General features: G+C 35.8%; 1 protein-coding gene across 11 annotated transcripts in view; it reads right to left on the reverse strand.

The window, feature by feature from the left end:
• Nucleotides 1-24,598, reverse strand: part of LOC139760802 (sodium/calcium exchanger 2-like) — a 168,588-nt gene that overhangs the window by 21,634 nt on the left and 122,356 nt on the right. For 6 of the 11 annotated variants that reach the window (XM_071684420.1, XM_071684421.1, XM_071684418.1 and 3 more), the window contains 5 exons: nt 19,573-19,626; nt 5,573-5,629; nt 3,502-3,626; nt 2,990-3,083; nt 2,002-2,149 (listed from right to left, as the gene is read on the reverse strand). In XM_071684420.1, the coding sequence (XP_071540521.1) occupies nt 2,002-2,149; nt 2,990-3,083; nt 3,502-3,626; nt 5,573-5,629; nt 19,573-19,626 (478 nt within the window). The remainder of the gene's footprint in view (nt 1-2,001; nt 2,150-2,989; nt 3,084-3,501; nt 3,627-5,572; nt 5,630-19,572; nt 19,627-24,598) is intronic. The other 5 variants (XM_071684423.1, XM_071684422.1, XM_071684426.1 and 2 more) reach the window with 1 other exon arrangement.

Here is a 24,598-nt window from a genome sequence, read left to right on the forward strand (position 1 = left end):
AACTGATATTTTAGTCTAATTCAAGATTTACCTTTCCCTGGAATTACCTGTCAGAATAAAGGAAATGTATATTTTGGTGTACCAGAGACAAAGCCCGACAATCATCACTAATTGCGTGCTCAGAGAGATGTCAAAAGACTATTCTACCTCCTGAATTAGTAACTAACGGAATTTAATCTCTCTGACAGTCATTATATAACATACATAAGGCCAACCGATTTTCAATCAAAGAGACTTAAAGCCATCTGCCAAGGAATATGATGTCAGACAGAGCTGCAGATACAGCCTCCTAGCGACTAGCATCACACAATACCTTCCCAATGCTTTTGGTTTGAGCCTGTTATTGTGAGGGCAAAAGTAATAGCTTCACAAAAAGGAAAAAGTGAAAAGAAGGGAGTGAAAAATAAATGGATTCTCACAAGGCTCAACCTCGAAAATAGGAATGGTTCTCAGTATCTAAAGTACCTTTCTTACCTTAAGAATCAGCCCTATGAGCATCAGGGAGCATACCTCCATGGAGGATGAGGAACCTTTAGAAAAAACCTCACTCCTAGAAACAATTTTGCCTCTGCTCTGAATCATACCCTTCTGAAGGTGGCATATCCACAGCCAAAGAGGAAAAATCATTCAGACATAACTTGAGGTATTATCAAGAAAAGATGTTTGCTGAATACCATACACCTCTTCTGCATCTCTCACTCAGTGACAGCAAACCAGAATCTCAATCAAATGATATCGTATTCAAACATGTAATTAGGCAAAGCCTCCTTTCCATGAAGCAAGAGCTATAAACGAACCTTACAACAAATACTAAATGGATGCTGAACTTTCCTCCACCTGGTCACAATTCTCTGCCAGGGATTACCAGTAGTAATAGAAAAGAACCTGTTTGAGAATGATCTAAAATATCATGATGATTATCACCAAGATCAGCATCTCAGACATTCAAAGTGCAAACCCGTGATTCACTTCCATGATCTCTTATTCTGGTTCCAAAACCCGAAGCCTAACTTTTGGCCTAACAGCCAAGTTGTCCCTTCTAACAGACATTACCCAACAAACTTTAAAGCACTACCAAAACTAGTTCTTGTTCCTTAGAAAAAATTAAGCATCTTGTTCCTTTAGACAGACAACCAAAACGAGGGTTCATCATTAGAATGACAGGAACAAGAGCCTCCATGACCTAGTTTACTAATCTCAGGTTCAACTAGTTCTTTGGTAGCAGAAGGTCTTAATACTGATGAAGCTTGATTCTCCAAAACCAAATTCTTGCATCAACTCCTTGGCTGCCTAAGAAAAGAGAGAAACACTCCATCTTCTCTTTATGTTTAGAATATCAGCAGACCTCACAAAATCTACCATATTTTCAAAAAGGAGAAGCACTGGTAAGAGACCCTTCTCCAACAATGACCTACACCATAACAATAAAGTGTAGCTCATTATGACTAACAACCCAAAAATTTTATCAAAGTACTTGCAATTAATACCATCAAATGCAATCAAAAGGAAGGGACACAGATATCATCTCAGAATGACAGAAGCAGTCACATGGTGAAAACACTTTAGTGGGATAAATATCAGATGCAAAGGTCATGTGGGTGAAACAATATACAGCAGCAAGACTTAAATAAGAAGCATAAGTTAATAAGATACACCATATTCATGTGTTTGTTGTTTTGAGCCCCGAGTGAGATAGTGCTCTGGTGGATGCTCACAGGGATCACCCGAGAGGTAAGAAAATACAAACCATGCACAGTTATACATTCTCATAATGATGAGTGACCGTCTTTTATTAATACTAAAAGTTTCAACTAAGAGAGAACACCAAAATCAAAATTCAAGGAAACTTTTTTGCCACTATAATGACTTAATGCAAGACAATTATCATATATGATTTTCTAACAAATGAAAAAGAGAAGTATTTTCAAATAATCTGACAATAAATGGATAAATAATGTTAGGCAATCGTAACAATAACACTCTTTTACATATCATACTCACCATCGTCGTTAAGAATGGTGATCTCCATAATAGATATACGTCCCAGCTGCACTCCTTTTCTCTTTTCACTGTCCACTAATAATGACAGTTTCAAGAAGAATTCCTCATCTGGTTCCCATTGGTTATCATTGATAATTTCCACTTCAATCTAAGAAATAAACAAATTTGGTAAAGAATTACAGAATTCTCTAAAAACAGTGATGAGCAAACAAGTAAATGTAATAAAACTGATTACATGATTAATATTTTCACTAGATACCAACAGATGTATCATATGTATAAATATGTATATGTGTATATATGTACATGTCTTTGTATGTGTATGTATATGTTGATATGAATATGTATGTACATGTATGGGTGTTTATGCACATATATGTGTACATGAGTGGATGGGCCATTCTTCACCAGTTTCCTGGTGCTACCTTGCTGACGCAGGAAACGACAATGAAGTATAATAAAAAAAATAAACAATATATTTTATTTATGTTTCTAATTGACCCAGGACTCCTTTCTTGAAAGGGTCCTGGGGTTACTCCACAACTTCTTTTCCAGGGCTCCACATAGCCACAAACATAGTATGGTAAACTATAAAATCCATCCTGTCCATACTACTAAATTTAGAGCAACCTTAGAGCTGTAGGAGCCCCTGGATGGAGAGTTCCGGGTTCAAAGCCCCAGTATCCCTTGTTTAATGACAGTAAGAAAACCATTCACAGCCTCATTATGCAAAGACAATGTAACCTCAACCTCTTACAGCAGTATATACTATGTGCATATAAGAATACATGCGTCTTCAATTTACTTTATCATTATCACATATTCTGCTGTTGTTTATGAGTGATAAAATGGGTTCTCAAAGGCGAACATTCATCAATCAGTAAAATCCTCAGCTGTAGATTATCTTTTACAAGTGCAGATATTTACAATAAAGTAATCTTTATACATTTTCTACTTAACAGTGGCAGTTTGGCTCCTAAAAACTTACAATTTTCTCAGTCTCGCCAGATTCAAATGTGATGACCTCATTGATTGGAATATAATCTTGTCCCTCTGTAGCTGTTCCATCTATAGTCTCAACTCTGTAATAAGACATAGAAAGTCAGAGTTAAAATGAAAATAACTTCCTGGTATTTGTCACCTACATGAAAATTCATACTGGGTTATTTACAAAAAACAAGCAGCTTCTTGTTCTAACATTCTCACTGCCTGGGAGTTAATTACTTTGATTACAAATATAGCACTATGATAAAAATTTACAATAAGCACTGCAACTTAAGTCTGAACATTCTAATCTGTTTTTAAAAGGGACAACGGACCAAAACATATTTGGGATTAGCCCATATTGAATTACTTAAGTCGGCAGTGGTTTTTCTTTCATAGATCATCGTTAGAAATACTACACCCCTTTCTTTCTTTGTATATTGATCATGTTCATAACATTCTTAATATCTTCCTTCGTATCACCAATGATAATATATTTAAAATTCATGCCCTCACCTAATGCTGACTCTACTATCAAGTTTGCCACTACGGCAAATGGCAACTGGAAATTTCCCAATATTTTCCATGACAGCAGCAGTGGCAGCATGAAAGTCAATGATGGCATTTTTGTGTGGCATCACCTGTGGAGAAGGGATATTGTATATCAAGAAAAAATTCAGCATATATATATATATATATATATATATATACTTTGTCGCTGTCTCCCGCGTTTGCGAGGTAGCGCAAGGAAACAGACGAAAGAAATGGCCCAACCCCCCCCCATACACATGTACATAAACACGTCCACACACGCAAATATACATACCTACACAGCTTTCCATGGTTTACCCCAGACGCTTCACACGCCCTGATTCAATCCACTGACAGCACGTCAACCCCTGTATACCACATCGCTCCAATTCACTCTATTCCTTGCCCTCCTTTCACCCTCCTGCATGTTCAGGCCCCGATCACACAAAATCCTTTTCACTCCATCTCTCCACCTCCAATTTGGTCTCCCTCTTCTCCTCGTTCCCTCCACCTCCGACACATATATCCTCTTGGTCAATCTTTCCTCACTCATTCTCTCCATGTGCCCAAACCATTTCAAAACACCCTCTTCTGCTCTCTCAACCACGCTCTTTTTATTTCCACACATCTCTCTTACCCTTACGTTACTTACTCGATCAAACCACCTCACACCACACATTGTCCTCAAACATCTCATTTCCAGCACATCCATCCTCCTGCGCACAACTCTATCCACAGCCCACGCCTCGCAACCATACAACATTGTTGGAACTACTATTCCTTCAAACATACCCATTTTTGCTTTCCGGGATAATGTTCTCGACTTCCACACATTTTTCAAGGCTCCCAAAATTTTCGCCCCCTCCCCCACCCTATGATCCACTTCCGCTTCCATGGTTCCATCCGCTGACAGATCCACTCCCAGATATCTAAAACACTTCACTTCCTCCAGCCTCTCACCATTCAAACTCACCTCCCAATTGACTTGACCCTCAACCCTACTGTACCTAATAACCTTGCTCTTATTGACATTTACTCTTAACTTTCTTCTTCCACACACTTTACCAAACTCCGTCACCAGCTTCTGCAGTTTCTCACATGAATCCGCCACCAGCGCTGTATCATCAGCGAACAACAACTGACTCACTTCCCAAGCTCTCTCATCCCCAACAGACTTCATACTTGCCCCTCTTTCCAAAACTCTTGCATTTACCTCCCTAACAACCCCATCCATAAACAAATTAAACAACCATGGAGACATCACACACCCCTGCCGCAAACCTACATTCACTGCGAACCAATCACTTTCCTCTCTTCCTACACGTACACATGCCTTACATCCTCGATAAAAACTTTTCACTGCTTCTAACAACTTGCCTCCCACACCATATATTCTTAATACCTTCCACAGAGCATCTCTATCAACTCTATCATATGCCTTCTCCAGATCCATAAATGCTACATACAAATCCATTTGCTTTTCTAAGTATTTCTCACATACATTCTTCAAAGCAAACACCTGATCCACACATCCTCTACCACTTCTGAAACCACACTGCTCTTCCCCAATCTGATGCTCTGTACATGCCTTCACCCTCTCAATCAATACCCTCCCATATAATTTACCAGGAACACTCAACAAACTTATACCTCTGTAATTTGAGCACTCACTCAAACATATATACATATGTTTTTTTTTTTTCTTTTAAACTATTCGCCATTTCCCGCGTTAGCGAGGTAGCGTTAAGAACAGAGGACTGGGCCTTTTTTGGAATATCCTCACCTGGCCCCCTCTGTTCCTTCTTTTGGAAAAAAAAAAAAATATATATATATATATATATATATATATATATATATATATATATATATATATATATATATATATATATATATATATATGGGACAATAATTTATCTTATTTCATTTATAAATTCCCAAGTAATTGCCAGTTGTTCCCAGTTCTATGAATTATAACAACCATTAGTATTCAGCATCAAATCAGTTAAACACACAACAGCAAAGGAATCTAGATACTGTTTACTGTTAGTCACATTACCTTTGGTACCTCCCCAACTGTTGGTGCTTCAGGATGTTCATTCATTGCACTATAGACCTGGTGGTAGAGAACAAGATCACACATTAGCAGAAGCAAGTAACAGGTGTACAATATCTATAACTATCAGTATAAAAAATGATATACCATATCTTTATTTCCATCAAACATATATATGATACTTTCTAAACTATTGCTTTCATATTTACCTAAAGATTTTTCTGATAAGCTATCTTATATACCCTGGGACCAATTTCTACGAAAGAAAGGGATGTAATGACATGGATAAGTGGAGATTCTTTTGCCATGACCCCCTCCCTTAATGAAGTTCTGGAGGGAATGGGCATCAGAGATATAGACAGACAGATAAATAGATAGACTCCTAATACTATTCAGGACTTTTTTGAAGGTTCCTACTTACCAAGGCTGCATTATTTCTTGCAGCAGGGATTAATTTCATATCTAAATAGGTACCAGTACATGTTCTGAAGGAGTTTAGTTTACTTACGGCCTTTTTGGTAAGGGAATGAGTAATGTATGTGTTGTATGTATTATCCAGTACATCTGAAACTTTAAAGAGTAAAAGTGGTTGACCATTAAAGGTGATGGAAGGGTGAAGGTAGGCTTCAGGTCTGTTATATATAAACGAGGCCTTTTTTTGTCTGCTTTCCTGGTGCTACCTTGCTGACACAGGGGGTGGTCATGCTGTTTCCTGTGGAGCAGGGTGGGACCAGGAAGGGATAAAGGCATGCAAGTACGAATATGTATATGTGTAAATATATATTTGTCTGTATATGTACATGTATGTATATGTGTATATGTTGATATGTATATGCATGTATGTATATATGTGTGTACATGAGTGGATGGGTATTTCTTTGTCTGTTTCCCGGCGCTACTTCACTGAAGAGGGAAACGGTGATCAATAATAATAATAATAATAATAATAATAATAATAATAATAATAACAATAATAATAATAACAATAATAATAATAACAAATAATAATAATAATAATAATAATAATAATAATAATAATATAATCATCTTCATACATATTCACCATTTCCTGCAATAGCGAGGCAGCATCAAGAACAGAGGACTGAGCCTTAGAGGGAATATCCTCATTTGCCCCACTTCACATTTCCTTCTTTTGGAAAATTAAAAACTGGAGGGGAGGATTTCCAGCCCCCCAATCACTCCCCTTTTAGTCACCTTCTATGACACGCACGGAAAATCCTCCCCTCCAGTTTAACTTTTCCAAAAGAAGGAACAGAGAAGTGGGCCAAGTGAGGATATTCCCTCTAAGGCTCAGCCCTCTTTTCTTAACACTACCTCGCAAATAAGGGAAATGGCAAATATGTATGGAAAACAATATATATATTACTAGGTTTCTAGCCCCCCCGTCCCCGTCCCCTTTAGTGGCCTTCTACAACACATGAGGAATGCATGGGAAGTATTCTTTCTCCCCTATCCCCAGGGATAAAACAATAATGATATAATAATACAATAATATATAATAATAATATAATAATATAATAATAATATATTACTGGACTCCACCTGCTTGAGGTTACACTGCAAGTGAAAAGCCACCTTTGGCAAGGTTGTGTCTTTCAATCATTGAAAGTACAGTCGTATTAAAGAATTCACTCCAAAGGAGCCTGCATTTCCCCGATACATGAAGCAGCACAGCCTTGGGCTGCAGGAACACTTAGAATCAGGTCCTAGGTGACACCAGGGCACTTTCATAGAAAGTGGACCTAGGCGTAGTAAGAACTCTTGGGTAAAACCAGGACTCTTTCATAGAAATTGGACCTTGGTATTTATATGTAAAACATACATGTACATACATCCGAGAGGATGAACTGGTCTTGCAAAGTGGTCAAATCTATTAAATGATATTTACCAATGGAGAACATAGCATCAAATATCAGCAAACTGAGAAATAGCCTCTCATGCTAAGCATTTTTTCCATACTCTACACTATAATACTGCATATATTACTATGACTGCATGAGGTACTGTAGCTGCATGGTTTGAAGATGCATTAAATTCACAGTTCTCCTCTGAATACAAGCAATAGAATGCAAGGAATGACCTGGGTAAGAATGCATAATGAAAATACTAGTTGCTAAGTCTAACTTCATCAGACCTGATACTGGTATTGCATACAATGATTACAGGTGTCTATATCATGTAATGTATAAATAGTTAAAGTATTTTACCAAAATCCAAATTACCTAACACAACACAATGGTGCAATTTAACTTTAATATGCAAAATGCAATATCCACTAAAATGGAAAATCCACTGAAATGCAGATACACATATGTACATATCATGCGCTATTTTTCATACATTTCATGCACATGCAACTGCTTGTATTCTGGTGACTTAAAAAGTATGAAGTTATTCGTGTCACATACCTGAATATGGCAGTATGTTATGAATTGTACTGTATTTCATCTAATTTCCAAAATAAAATGAGAGACTTTTTACTGATTATTGAGTAACTCTATTTGCACCAAGTGTAACAATGAAACATAATGCCACAGCATGAAACTGACAACAATATATGGTAGAAATCCATTATCCATGTAACCATGTTGATACATTAATTCTGATGTGGTTTTCTACAATTAAGAAAAATTCATCAGTTCTATAAAATGCATTATTCATATTTGTGGTCTCAACAGATAAATGAGTACTTTTAGCTTCACTACTTCACCAGATGTTGCTTAGATGTTCTTCAACTACTTTGGATGATTAGTCTGAAGTACTCTTAAGAGTAATTAAGCCTTTTCTTTCATTCTTTTTACAGTTTTAAGATATCAATTAATCCAAATATTTAGAAACTACTCCCTATTCAGACGGGTAAATTTCTAACCAGGAAATCTTTAAAATTATGGTAAAAGAGTAATGCAATCTAAGGAGTCTTAAGCCATGTCAGATGGACAATATAAGTGATCACAGTTGGATGATATGGTAACTCTAGAAAGAGCCTTCTCCTATCTCTAATATTTCCCAGTTCATTCAACCCTACAATGTTCTAAGCACTGGAATACTTTCAGTTTAAATATCTCCCCACTTTTGAAAGCAGGTGCCATGCACCCTGTCATAAACTTAGAATTCTTAGGAGATTTACTTTGTTTTTCTTCTTTAACAATTCTATGTGAGGCAGCTGTTCCATACATTATACCATGAGGCTTGTAAGCTGTGGAAGGCATTTTGTATCTTATGTTATTGTGTTTTGTAAGCATGCATGCTAATCTCTATGCAAAGAACATTGTGGTCTCAGCCGAGCACCAACAACTTTAAATCTCAAGTAAATTTCAGCATCTTTCAATCCCTAACACCTTACTGTATATAGTTTATTTTCAATGCTTCTTCTTATGATCATTATTGTAAGTTTTATCATATAATGAGATCCTGTGTTTAATGCATTTCGATTTTTTCTAGAATATTTTGGTGTTTATTTGCTTGTTCTTTCACAGCAGCTTGTATAAATACCTATTCAACACCTATGAAACATACAAAAAAAGTTATCAGCTTGAAAGTGAAGCACTATAGTAAATCATGACAAAATCAACTCTAGCTTACAAAGTAAACCAAAGGAAACCACATATTTCAAATATTTCTATTCATTTTCGGCTGAATTGGCTGCAAGATTAGTACCAAGCCTATTCGATCAGATGTTTCCAAAAACCTTACAATTACATTCAAGCATTTTCACTGCTATCCTTCAGAGACAAGTTGGCTATGGCCCTTTAAAAGTGGTCATACCATATATATAGATGTCCACAGCACATCTTATGGTCCAAACATAGTTTTGAATGATTAAGTCTTTCTTAGGAGACTAAAAAGACAAAATTTAACCACACTGACCACACTTCAGTTGAAAGTGTGTACCCAACTGTATGGGGAATAGTTATGAAAAGATTTATCTATCAAATTATGGTGAGGGTTAAGTGACCAGGTACAGGAAAAGCTCCATAAGAAAAGTATGAAAAGAATGAATGGACAGACCACATAATATTTACTATGGTTATGAATATCAATAAGAGTATAAGCCCTGTGGAACTAAATCTTCTTTAAAAACAAAAATTTTTTGAATAAGCCAGTGTAAGATAGAGAATTATAAAGGGTGACTCATTCATTTGGAAAAAAAAACTCTAAGATTTGGATAGAGACTTCCCCATATCCCAGTAGGATGTATCAAAAACTTATGCTTCTTAACATGTCCATTAAGGCAGCTCAAAATGGAAACCCTAACACAGCCTTTACAATCAAGAACAACTCTCCTATTCTCATTTACGACAAAAATACATGAAAAAGGAGTGAGAGGAAGCAATAGTGACAGCTGGATAACTTCTGAGGTGGGAAGATTTCTTCCTTATTGAGTACAGAACTATAAAATGAAAGACAAAATTCTTACTTTTCAAAATAACCTAGTCAGACCACACTCAGAAAATGTACTAAACTTTACCGATGAAAAAACTATGATAAATACAACTAAAACAAAAACACTAACTCTATCTCTTAGAAATAAACCTTGTGAAGAACAGATCAGAGATCTAAATAATTTTATAAAAAACACAGACTCTGAGAAGATCTAAGTAAATTTTAAAATAAAAATCTTAATAATGCAATAACTGAAATACAATGATCAAAATATTTGTATGAAGTTAAACGAAAGGGAATGCAATACATGGTAAAAACTTCCTCAGAAGTAGAGTTATATACTATTGGATTAATCTAACACCAGGAAAAACTATCAATGCATGTAACAAATAGCTAGAAAAATATATTAACGATACTATTCTTCTTTATACCTAATTGCCTTTCTTGATGCAGCCATGTAGCATCAGGAACAAATGAATAATGGCATCATTTGCAAAGATCCAATTTCTATCTGTCGTGTACAATATATTGAGACCAGAGATTATCATCTAAAGTCATACCCAATAGACTATTCCATGGTTTAGTATCAATGAATAAGCCTTTTCAAGAATGACAGTATTGTATGTGCATAATTCAAATTCTTTTTTCTTTACAGATTTACCACCTAACTACCACTGTTAAGTGCTATAACCACTGACCCTGCTATTTTCCCTCCTCATACCTCTCACAGTATGGGTACAGCCTTCCCACCCAACAGCCAGGATTTTCTATTCTGCCAAAGAAATAAATGAATCACCAGCAACTGTGTATGGGAGTGTTAGTCATCATGAATATAGCAACATCCTTGCCACATCTACAGACCCAAGACAGATGGGCAGACAGGAGCAACTTTATGTAGTATTGATACATGATAGAATGATATTTATTTATTTATTTTGCTTTGTCGCTGTCTCCCGCGTTTGCGAGGTAGCGCAAGGAAACAGACAAAAGAAATGGCCCAACCCACCCCCATACACAAGTATATACATACACGTCCACACACGCAAATATACATACCTATACATCTCAATGTACACATATATATACACACACAGACACATACATATATACCCATGCACACAATTCACACTGTCTACCTTTATTCATTCCCATCGCCACCTCGCCACACATGGAATACCATCCCCCTCCCCCCTCAGGTGTGCGAGGTTGCACTAGGAAAAGACAACAAAGTCCCCATTCGTTCACACTCAGTCTCTAGCTCTCATGCAATAATGCCCGAAACCACAGCTCCCTTTCCACATCCAGGCCCCACACAACTTTCCATGGTTTACCCCAGATGCTTCACATGCCCTGATTCAATCCACTGTCAGCACGTCGACCCCGGTATACCACATCGATCCAATTCACTCTATTCCTTGCCCGCCTTTCACCCTCCTGCATGTTCAGGCCCCGATCACTCAAAATCTTTTTCACTCCATCTTTCCACCTCCAATTTGGTCTCCCACTTCTCCTTGTTCCCTCCACCTCTGACACATATATCCTCTTGGTCAATCTTTCCTTACTCATTCTCTACATGAGCCCAAACCATTTCAAAACACCCTCTTCTGCTCTCTCAACCACGCTCTTTTTATTTCCACACATCTCTCTTACCCTTACATTACTTACTCGATCAAACCACCTCACACCACACATTGTCCTCAAACATCTCCTTTCCAGCACATCCACCCTCCTACACACAATTCTATGATAGAATGAATAAATATGAAATCTTAAAATCTTTTTTTTCTTTTAAACTATTCGCCATTTCCCGCGTTAGCGAGGTAGCATTAAGAACAGAGGACTGGGCCTTTGACTGGCCCAATTCTCTGTTCCTTCTTTTGGAAAATTAAAAAAAAACGAGAGGGGAGGATTTCCAGCCCCCCGCTCCCTCCCCTTTTAGTCGCCTTCTACGACACGCAGGGAATACGTGGGAAGTATTCTTAATCCCCTATCCCCATCTTAAAATATGTTATGAAAATTCCAATTTTGTGGAAGAAAATTTTTGATAAGAGATATATGATATGTTTATAATGATACAAAATGACACTATAATACATGAAAAACATTAAAAACTATCAGCTAACTACATTTCTAAATTGATGTGACCCCATCATTATGGTATCACCTTAAAATTATCTTCCACTTCAGAGAAACTATGAAGCCTATCAACAAGTTTTACATGTAAATACAGACAAGTCTGGTCAACAAGGACTGATACTGGACAGACTTATGACGAGACTAAGAGGCGCAGTTGCATATGCTGTCTAAATGATCATTATGCTAGAATATCCTCTCATCTACAGCACATGCATTTCCATGCTAGCAATTCAAAATGCAACATCTAAATATATTATAAAAGACTACAACAAAGGAATAAGTAGATCTCAGTCAGGTGGTGAATGAAGAATCAAATATGCATCAAGCTAAACCATAAGATTCTATGCAAGCTATTGCTTATTTTGTTCTACTAAGAATAAATGCAGGTTAACGTTTGTTCCAGGTGTTGGTGTAGACAAGCCAAATCAGTCGAGACATTGCAGGTGATACTTACACTGTGGAGGTATTTGTCAAGACCCTGTAAAACAAGGTCATGGGATTCTCTTACACAGTTTAGTACACACAAACACAATTCATACACTTGACAGGCAAAATTATTATACATGGAGTTTTGAGGAACAGAAATATTGGTCCTTTCTGTATGGTGTCCTATGAGCATAGTAAATGAGAATTCTAATCCCCTCATGGGAACAATAAAGCCTGGTTGGCTCCAATCTGAAGACCTAGGGTCCTCTCTCCACTGTCTGGTGAGTCAGTGTGTAGTGTGAATCTACAGTTGCACAAGAATACTCCTCATTTCAAGGGTCCCTTAACATAGGGAGGTGCCATATTGAACTTACTGAATCCATAACAAAAAGTCTTCTTTAAAGTGTTTGGCTACTAACCTTACTTCCATTATTACTTTTTGGAAATCACCTTTCTTTACTAGAATAATTTCCCCTTCTCTGAAGATCCTACATATATCATCCTAATAACTGATGAAGAATGAAAGTTGTACCAAGATCCAGTGTCACCCTTGGTCCATGATCTGGGGAAGTTCTAATGAGTAAGGCAAATCAGACTCAAGGGTTCCCTATGATCTACCTTTGTAATGATTTGCTTATTTACATGCTTTAGAAACAATTATTTTCCATATTTGATTGCCATTTTCGGCATGCATTAGTGTAGGTAGTGCCAGGACTACACAAAGAAAGTAGCATTCACTCACATCCATTCCCTCACTATCATAATAAATGCACCAGAACCACAGCTCCATATCCAAAACCAGGTACCACAGATCTTTCCGAGGAATTTGTCTATAACTCTGCCAGTCACAGTAATCTGGTCTTGTCATGGGAATTAGGGTCAAATCCTAAGTATAAATTCCTTCCACTGGAAAATGGTTTCACTGAACTTATAAAAGTACAGTTCAGAACCCTTACAGCCTACGCTCCTTATAAATGAAGAGTCCTTCAAAATACATAATTGTTTAAAGAATTAACATATAAACACAATGGACTTTATGTGTTCTGTTACTCAGCAGGTTGTATTCCGTATGTTGTTTACAAGGAGGAGAACTTAGGTAACCTGAGGCAGTTCAACCAAACTCTGAACACTTTCCAGCTTCAAAAGCTGAGTGGCAGTTGACCTGCTGCATAAGTTCCAAAAGCTGCACATTATAAATTGGGGTCTAGCCCTGTAGTGCAGCCAGCACAACGTTCTGTAATACAAAAGCAAGCCAAAAGCTATTGTTCTGGTTCAAATCTGGAAAATCATCAACTCCAAAATCATCATTTATCCTTCTTTGGACTTTCTCTTAACCAGATTACTTAAAACATAAACTGTCATGGGTTAGCATCTTGGAGTATATTTCGACCTATCTATCTACATCTCTTGGAGTATATTTCGACCTATTAATCTACATCTTAAATGTCCATTCCCTCTGGGAATACCCATCAAGGGGGTGGCTATAGCAAAAGTCTCTCTTTATCCCTGTCCTTATATGCCTCCCTTGCATACACTATTAAATGCATTCTTCCACCATTTCTCTCCCTCCAATATTCTTCCACTCTATTTCCTCATGTCACAAATGGTCTTCCTCTCACACCAACCCCATTAGTTGTACTACCGTACACTCTCCTAAACTCATCTTGCATTCCTTCCATATGCCTAAATCTCCTGAAAGTCTTAAGTTTCACCCACTCTTCCACTCCACAATTCATTCCCTTTGCATTCTCTACCATACTATATTTCACATACACCCCCTCATTTCTTTTATATATTACAATGAAATCCATTTTTGATGGAAGTGACACAGGATCCAGGACAAATAGAATCCATCTAGTGCAGGATGCCATCAGGGCCATATAGATCCATAAGGCCTCAATTGAAACCTACAGTTTCCTTTGAATGATAAGCACCCAGCGTTAAGACCTTTCTGACCAAGAGAATCTTTACTCAAACTGGGTCCATCATTACAATCATCACAGGCACTTGAAAGGGTAATCAAATAGGAGGAGCCTCCCCAGCACAATCATCGCCAAGACACGAAGTGATGCTGAGAGAACTTCCTACTACAGAATCTGGGTAAAGCAGGCATGAAAACCATCTTTCTGTGGGATAGGAGGTGATGCTGAGAAAGGTTTAGAAAAAAAAAAAAAATGTCATCAAAACAAGGGTGAAAGTACTCACAGCCAGCTGAGGTGCTTTAAAGGCACCATTGTAAGCACCAGACCAATATGGCCAACCCCATCTGGTTAATATTCATCTAACTTAAAGCACATTCTTGACAAAAACAATACATTAACCAACTGACTCAATCAGGGGTAATATACAATGTGAAAAAGGTCTGAAACACCTCTTACAACCTTTCACTAACATACAGTAGCTGCACTCTTTGGTTAATGCTGGGCATCACAAATAACCTCAAGAAAAATTCAACATGGACTAAGAGTAGTAATATCATGAAAATGACAGAATGCAAAGTCTAACCCCATGGGATATATAACTGGCTAAAGAACAACGTAGAATGAACAAAACCGTATGGAAATAATAGCACAAGAAAAGTGTGATAGTGTGGCATTGTCATAGCACAAGGAGTAAATTCAATATGGCATCTGCCACTGCTGGGAAAGATAAGAGATTCTTACTGTATGCAGAAATCCCATAGAGTGGAAGATACTAACTGCACAATGACCCATCAAATACTGGAAGAAGGGCTTAAGGCCTCAGGTGTGGACAATGAACCTTACTGTTTCCGATCAAAGGAACCAAAGCTTTCATTTGCTGTGTTCCTATGACAACTCCCACTAGAGAGAAAAAGTATCTTACGCATATGTGATCATCATTTCCTACACAGGAATGAAATTATCCAGCAAAATTCCATACAAAAATCATCTAATTCTTTTTTTAAGGTGAAGAATAGTGCATGAATCATTTCCTTCTTTCTAGTAATTATGTTGAAACAGTATTGCAGGTTCAAGAGACTTTCACTGAAACCACAAAAATGTGTATGTGGGTGAGAGGTTAATCACATTAGTGAGTGCTTCAAATGTAAGAGTTATTCAAAGCTATGTTCTTATGCATGCTCAGTGTTACTTCATATTAAATCAAAGCTATTAAAACAAATTGCTACGGATCTTATGAATCAAATGTTCACAAGTCTCTTTAGCCCCTACTAACTATCAATGTGGATTAATTTTTCTGGTTAAATTATGTATATTAGTAGTCCTACTGTATTCATCTTCTCATATCCTGTACACCATTTCATGCATTCATATATAAACAGGTATGGTAAGGGATGAAACAACCACTTGCTTATAAACCCTGTAAAACATTATATAATATTCAAACACTGCTTTGGCAAGCACAGTATATACATGGAATCATGTAAATGTAGAAAAGCAAGAAAAAAACTGATAAGTACAGGCTGCAAGGCACAAAATGAGAAAGAGCAGCTTCTGAGGGATATTTTGGAGTTTAAAACTGTATCAGACTACTAAAAGAAACCATTGTGGGAATAAATCTCAAGAAAATGAATTTCCATCTTAAATTCACTCTTTTCTGAGCCTAAACTGGGTATGCCGAGGATACTGTACACTGAGTGGACGAAAAGATTAAATATGAAATCTACCTTACTTTTCTTTTTCTTTTCTTTCAAACTATTCGCCATTTCCCGCATTAGTGAGGTAGCGTTAAGAACAGAGGACTGGGCCTTTGAGGGAATATCCTCACGTGGCCCCCTTCTCTGTTCCTTCTTTTGGAAAAAAAAAAAAAAAAATCTACCTTACTGTGTTACATAATAGGTAACAACTATATTCTCATAGTTTACTGCTGACATACAATGCACATAAAGCTCTTCCATATTACCAAAATCTATCAACAGATGATATCATTACAGGATCTATTGATAAAAGAATGCAAGAATGCAGATGCATCAAACTACGAAGTAAATGAAATGAAAAACCTATGAACCTCATTTTCCCTAGAATAAGAAATAAATCTCTTAGAGATTAAAATTCATTCCCAACCTTGACAAGCAAGTCTAAGGTATTACAGCTCTTCATCAAAATGATGGAATATAAAAATGAGGTAGAAGCCACTCTCTCATCTCCCTGGACTTAAGAATTTTGCTGACAGATTTGAGTGCCTGATCAAATACATCATGTCAGTATATACATATAAGTACTTGATTCTCCTGGTAAGACTGGAAAGTTTCAGATGTAGTGATTCGTAGTTTTGAAGTCCTATACTTAGCGATGAATTATCAAATCAAGACCGAAAAATGTGAACAGTAAATAATACCATTTATTCATGAACTTCCTGCACAAAATTTCTGCTACTAACTTTAGAAAAGACTGACTTTAGTAATAAACACCCAAGGAAAGATGCCTACTGCTTATCAAATGGGTGCAGAGTCACTAGATTAATGAATTGCATCTCCAACTATGTGGATAATAAGACCTTTTTTTCTAATAATTGGGTTATAACCTGCAAGTGGACTACTGTGTTGATAAGGTTCAGAGACAGAATGCCTAAGTTAAAAGGAATAAGCCTGAAATTCACCAGGGAAAATAATATAGACTTATTCTTAGATTTTTATTCCTTTACTCAAAACCATGAAACAAACTGGTGTGTCTGCTATAAAACTTCACTAGATATAAGATACTGTAAATATGTCTGGGAGAGGTAAGGAGAACAATAGAAAAATGCATAAGAATGATAAAAACAATCTGTCCAAAAGTAATTTGTCTTATGAAAATAGAAAGCAATAAAACAACTGGCTCTTTTTCTTTTAAGACACAATGAATTGATATCAGTTTATATGCAGCAAAGAAGTGGCTGACCAATATGACCTCATGTTCTGAGATATGAGTTCCTTTGGATAGTAATGCAAGGCACAGACAAATAAAATAATTTCAAGAATACTCGCTTGAAAGGGAACCCTAGCGGGTAGTGTTTACAGGAACTGGACAAAAACATGAGAAGGTGAAGAGTGCTACTTTGGATACCATACTAGAAGAAGAAAAAAAAAAAAACAGAATCAGGATGTTTTAAATTCTTCATAGTTTCATTCAAGAGCCTGGACAAAGGCTTTCTCTTGTTTGCCAGACAGGAAGGTGTTAAATGGACTAAGAATAACTAATGGAAGACTCTGAAAATATAGGTTAGCTGCATTTATAGTGTTTGTCAGCATCTACCTACTATCATGCAGTTGTTAGTAATGATGAAACCACTGTACAAATCAATGGAAAAGTTTTCCATGTAACCTTTCACCCAATCAAGTTTTGGACACAGGCATTATGCAATGACAGGTTCATATAAAGTAACATATATATGAATAAAGAGTGCCCCTATGATCCTCCCAGAGAACGGCTTCGATGAACAATAAGGCTAACTACCTTATGACCATCAAAAAATTATGTGAAAAAAAATTAGGTCTTGTGTAAATCATACAGGGCACTCACCTAATCATCATTTAACTACATATCAGACTGAATGTTGTTCAACATAAAACTAAGATATCTCAAACAATTCAGTGTTAAACAAGACCAAGTTCAGTATGTACTTCAGTTAAAGGTGAGTGCAAGATAGATTGAAAAGCAAAATGTACTTTCTTTATATTCCAAATAAGAAAAGAAAAGAATGCAAGGAAACAATATATACCTTCTACTTGCATTTCTATGATTTCTCAGTTAAACACATCTATATCGGTTTATTGTTCATGAAGCAAGTTGCATCTATACTTTTTCTACAGAATACATCATTACTGAAGGCCATAATAAGTTGTACTACCTCATCAGATACACTTTGCAGTTAAGTGTAAGTAATCTTCACAGCCAAATGACATTGTTCTACCTTAAGTTTCATGTCTTTTGCCTTTTCTTTCATTGGGAAAATGAGCATTTAAAGACATGACAAATCTGTCACTCCATGATTGGCTTAAATGGCAAGTATTGAACTAAATTACATTGGGACCAAAATGTGCACAGCAAACTTTAACTTATTTTGAAAAAACAAATGGTTGCAGAAGAAATGAAAACAATGCATATTCAGTATTAAACCTGTAAAACTCTCATGATACAGGGACGGTGCTACAGTTATGAAAATATAATTATGATAAGAAGTAATAATGCAAGAAAATTCATGAACACATATACATACAAGCACACACAAAAGAATGTCATTCACATGAGGTAAATGGGATGATGAATACATGCAACAACGTCTCAAGCAACTAATAAACAAAATGCAAGAGTACATAACTTCTCCCAAATAATTATATTTAGACAAGAATGATTTATGAAGAGCTATAATAGAATTTGTAACAATGCACCATTGGTTTGTTTTAGGGAGTGGACTATGGTGAGTGCTGTTAAGGGGAGCAGTTCAAAGCATGAAGAATTTCGTTATAACACTGTCACTGAATGAAAGCATGAAAATCTGAGGGCTTTCAGTGATAACTGTAAATGCAAATAATCAAAGGTAACATGATTACTGAAAATAATGAGCAATATAATTCAGAAGTAAAGCTGTATGTCATAATAACTCTAGTAAAGATCTATACTGTGGGCACAAATGTGAGTAAAGCCTTGAGTAACAAATTTTTTCACCATTATACAATTCACATAGAAAAGAGCAAACACACATAAAAACAAATAATAACACATATTTTTGCAAAGACAACTAAGAGACATTAATTTCCCCTTGCTAACTTTTCTGACACTGCAAAATCACTGAAGCGAGAAAGAGCAGTAAGGGAGTACCCATGCTTAAATCTTTGTAAGATAATTTGAGTGCTTTATCAGGTCTTAATTGACTAAAAGGGTTTATATATAAGAATTTTGTCTAAAGTTCAGCCACATCTATCCCTTTATTTGCCCATTCCAACATCAAAATTCAAGTGAAAGCAAGTGATGTAAAAATGAGGTCAGTTTTCTCATACAGCCAACACAATGAATAGGTTTTTCCTCTGCCAGCTGAAATGCTTGGATGAGTAGAATGACAGAAGCATAAGGGGCTACCTGGTTGGTGCCGTCTTCTAGCATGATCAGCGTTTTCATCCTGTCCTTAGAGCGCTTGAAAGGAAGACACAGATGAGCAGTGAAGGATCAAGAAAGAAGGATGAAGATACTTTCTAAGTACAATGATTAATCTGAAACTTATCATTGGACAACCATAGGCTACTATAATGTATAAGCAGAAAGGAATTTTGTATTTGAAGCTAATCTCTGTACTCAAACATGAATCACTTGCAAAGACACATGCTTTGGCTGATATGTTATAACAAGCATTATCTTAATATTGCCTGACAATAAAGTATTCAAGTATGGAGATTTCATCTCTCTCATGGGACTAGCTTCTAAATTCAAATAATCAAAATCTGATTGAGTATAGGTAAACCAACAATAAGGGGCTGTATAAAAAAAAGTATAAAATTGTAGCAATACTGCAAATCACCATTTATCCCAATCCCACACAAAAGAATGTGTCTGACTAAAGCAATCTACATTAAACCCACACTGCAGATGTCCAAGTAAGATTAAAAATACCTAGCCACTCAAGGTTAAAAAAGAGGCTTTGTAACTTAGTAAATAATTTCTGTAGGTTTCTCAGAGGCTTACTTCAAAGGATATACTTAAAAAAAGCCTAATGAGAGAGTGACCTTATGTGGTTTTGTTTCAGGAAAATCTTTGTATTCTAACAGTTAGGGAGCTAAAAATATTGTGACTCAATCATCCAGTCCTCATTAGGATTTTCCTTTTCAGAATTAACTGAAATAAACTTAGCAAGCAGATAATGGGGTTAAGCTTCAGCATTTACTGACAACAGCGAAGTTACTCAAATTCCAGATGGTTCTTGAACAGTCTTCTTGATTCAAGAACATAATTCCTTTTCCTTATAAACATTAGGCACAACAAATAATGTCAAGTTTTCTAATCAAAACAATGTCGATCACTCGGCATAGATATGCATGAACCATGAGACAATTCCTTTATAATACAGGTCTAGCTCCTAAAGAAGGACAAAGATCTGATTGAGAGGGGGCAGAGAAAAGCTACTAAGATGTAACCTAAGTTAAGAGGACTGAGCTGCAATGAGAGGTAGAGGGATATGAAACTGTCCACCATGAAGGAGAGGAGAGAGAAGGGGGACTCAATAATAGCCTTCAAGTTCCTAAATCAGTTGGATGATACTGTTAGTGAAAAGTTCTTTAAGAGATGCAGCATCAGAATAATCAGAGGTCATAACAACAAAGTTGGGTGAATAGCTAGTAAGAACAAACTAAACGAAACAATACGACTGAATACTAGCAGCTCAAAAAAAAAAGGTTTAAAGGTCTACTTGATAGAATTGAAAATTCAAGAAATAGGGTTTGTGACTTTAGAATTCTTTCCTGTACTGTACAAACAGGTAATGATATATTTTTTCACATTGGAGTTTTTGAACAAAGAAGCTTGGTTACATCTTAATGCCGAAGGCCAAATGAATGCTAAGTCAACCTAAACATATCAATTGAAGATAATTCTGAGACACGATAAGTGGAATTTACTGTCAGAATGCAAAATAAACATAAACCCTGACTGACTGGCACTGTTTATAATTGCCTGGCAATAAGGCAGCCTATACTTAGAGTTTCATTGGCTGAAATCAGAAAATAGTCACCATGTGAGAATATTAATATTAATCAGATGCCTATGATAACTCAATAACCATAGCTCATGTTTCTGCAACTATTTCAAGAAGAGAAATAACAGAAGCAATTCTTGGACCACCGATTTTGTCTCTTTTCATCAATGGCCAATAAGCATAGCTGCATGCTTATCTTTGGAAAAAGCAAAACTAAAAATGTACATTATCAAGTAATTCATCACATACTTGGAAACCTTTCTTTCAACTTAAGAGATAAAAATATTTTCACTAAGGCATACGGAACATCAGTCAGTTCCAGGCACAACAGCAATCACATCGCAGGTTTAGTTGAATTTGAAATCTACCCTTCATTAAGATTACCTGAATTTTGAATGACCTTCAAAGAAAAGATTAATCAAATCTCTCTCCATCCATTAAGGTAAATCCTATGATAATTTCGGTTAAATATCATACTTGTTATCAATAATACAAATGCAACAATTACAAAAATCAAATGTTTTTCTACTAGTTCTAAATGCTAATGAATCTTAGTCCATATCAAGAATATCATTATAAACCAATCTGTTGAGTTCCATCGAAATATTTTCTTTAATCCTACAACAATATCACCATAAAGTGTTACTACCACAGTACTTCTTCAGTCTGAATTATTTTCATAACCTATTTTAGAGAGTTAATAGTCTCTTAAATTTTTCAGACTTGATTTCAATACAGCCCATATGAAATGAAAACTCCTATTTTGACAAATGAAAAATGTTTCAACTTTAAGTATAAATGCAACTATTTGTCATTAAAAGTAATAACTACTCAAACTGCAGCTTCTAATGCCAAATAATTGAGGTTAACCTAATGTCAAAAAAAGAAAATTATATGTCTTCTCTCTGGGCCTAATTTTCATTTCAAATGGGAAACATCTATATATCAAATGCAAAACACTGCAAAGACCAATGATTTGCCAATATAGGTTAAAAAATGTCTTTTCAGACTGAAGAAAGGTATGCAAAGGTTATTATGATAAAATAAGTTGGAATTACCTTAAACTACCCAAATTCTCTGATAGATTAAGTAAAATTTTCAGTAATTGTTACCCACTGTCGACACATCAAAAGAAAAACTTATCTTCTGTTAATCTTTTCTAATTGCATATCAGTAAATAAATGATATGCACAAAGAAAATTACATAGTTACATTATTCCAAATCCTTCTTATTCTTTATAAGGAATTCATTGACTACTATCAACATACATTAATTTACTCTGCATCAGTAACTAAAATAAAGGAGTAATGAAGTAACACTAACTACTGAAAAGTAATTAAGCTGATACTATGAGCTTGTGAAGCAATCCATAAATTCCACTATAATGCATACATCACTTCATTGTTAATCATCAAGTAAATCGGAAGATATTTATGCAGTTTAAGGGACCATAGAAGTAAGTTATGGAAGTGGAAAAACAGTATAACAGTGGGCTCCTAACACATAGTGTAAGTGATTCAGAAGGGTTATGAACAGATAAATAACAATGATTAATTATACCTTAATAGATAAGTGATAGTGAGGATGTTTAGGAAAATTAGAAAATGTGGAAAAAAAGAAAGTGAAACCTGAATGATTCTGCACTACTCCATACCTACAGAGGTCTCATTCACTCCAGTATGAAGGTACTGTTCGCATATCTGGGATGGCTCTTGTTACGCTATCTTCTCCGTCAGAGTGGAATCAAAAGCCCACTATCTTACCAGTTCTCCTGCTATTACCTTGGGCTATCTTACCAGTTCTCCTGCTTTTACCTCTCTTCAACCATTTCTTTCCATCTATTATTGTGCTGCTGTCCTTTCTCTGTTCTGCAGTATTATCTAACTCACTGTTCTGGTGACTTGCCTTCATTTGTCTTCACTATAAAGACCTGGACGCAAAACACAGAGCTGGCTGCTGCTTCCCAGTGTTTCTGTGTAGGGACTAGTCACTTAGGATTACTTTATGATAACTCCTTCCATCTTCAAACAATGAATCAATGGAATTTTATTCCTTCTTTCACATTCTGCTATTCCTATAACCTTGCCACATTTAAGAGTCAGATTTACAAACATATGAGGAGCTCATATGAATTTCTTTTATATTTTTTCCATACTCTCCATTTTACTTTTCTTCTGGGAGGGCCATAATTAGGGTATGGTTTTGCCCATGCCATGGCAGAAAAAAGGATCCCTGATCCTCACAGACACTCTATTGTCATAAAATGAAAATAAAATCAAGCCAAATCATGCCCTGCAGGTCAAATTAATTTCTTTTATGTATTAGGAGTTAACTGATGTGCTTTTCTTCCACTTCCATAACTTACTTTTGTGGTAACCTTAAACTACATCACTAAGAATCAGAGTAGTGGTATACCCTGGCAGCTTATAAGTATGTTCATTTGCTATCATACTGAGGCCTTGCAAAATACCATCTGACCAAAGGATGCAGAAATATATGCATCCCCCCAATTCAAACAATAACAATTGGACTGTACATACCCTATCAGCAAGCTTATCCAAACTTTGTTCAAGATTATGTTTTAAAATTGATGCATGGCCTGTCAGTTGCAGCATAACACTACGATGTGGGTTCTTACCTGTTCCTTGTTCAGATCTTAGTACTATGCTTTATAACTGATGTACTTTTTAATGAAAGAAAAAACAAAATAGTGTAATAGCATCTGAAAGCAACAAGGAACTTTACTTGAATCATGATATACTATGATGATTCATAATGATGCTTTCATTATTTACCTTATATCACAGTTATCAGCACTGATGAGCGTGTCATTCTTCTGAACACACACATCTATTATTAAGGTCATAAAGTACATTTTGCTAAGCTGAGTATTTAAAATATTCATGTAATGGAAAATCAAGTAGAGGTTACTCTTGTGAGTTATTTCACTTGCTTAAAAAATACCCTAATAAAAGTGCTAAATTTCTGCTTTACTATGAATATGTATATGAGAAAGAACTGTCCCAAGAAAGTTAAATTTGTTTTAAAAATACACAACCCTCAAGCCTTGGAACTGATTTCCAATGATAAAATTTGTTTACACAGCATCTCTATCCCTTTATCAAGGTCCACTTACCTAATAATCAATGCCATTTGGTGTAATTAGCAAAAATCAAAAGGCTTAAAAGAAATTAATCTTTACATTTCAAATATTCATAAGTCTTCACTTACCCTAGTGCTCCACCATTACTCTACCTTCATACAAAATTTCAAATAGTAAGAAGTTCTAGAAAAAGATAAGATTTAATATCTTTCATAATGAGACAGCAATAAAATAATATTGAAAGTAATTAAACTGAAATTTATGTATAAATAATACAGTACATATATTCTCACACCCATAAGGGAGAAAATATGGA

Source organism: Panulirus ornatus, chromosome 38 (assembly GCF_036320965.1).
Source record: "Panulirus ornatus isolate Po-2019 chromosome 38, ASM3632096v1, whole genome shotgun sequence".
NCBI classification, from domain to species: domain Eukaryota; kingdom Metazoa; phylum Arthropoda; class Malacostraca; order Decapoda; family Palinuridae; genus Panulirus; species Panulirus ornatus.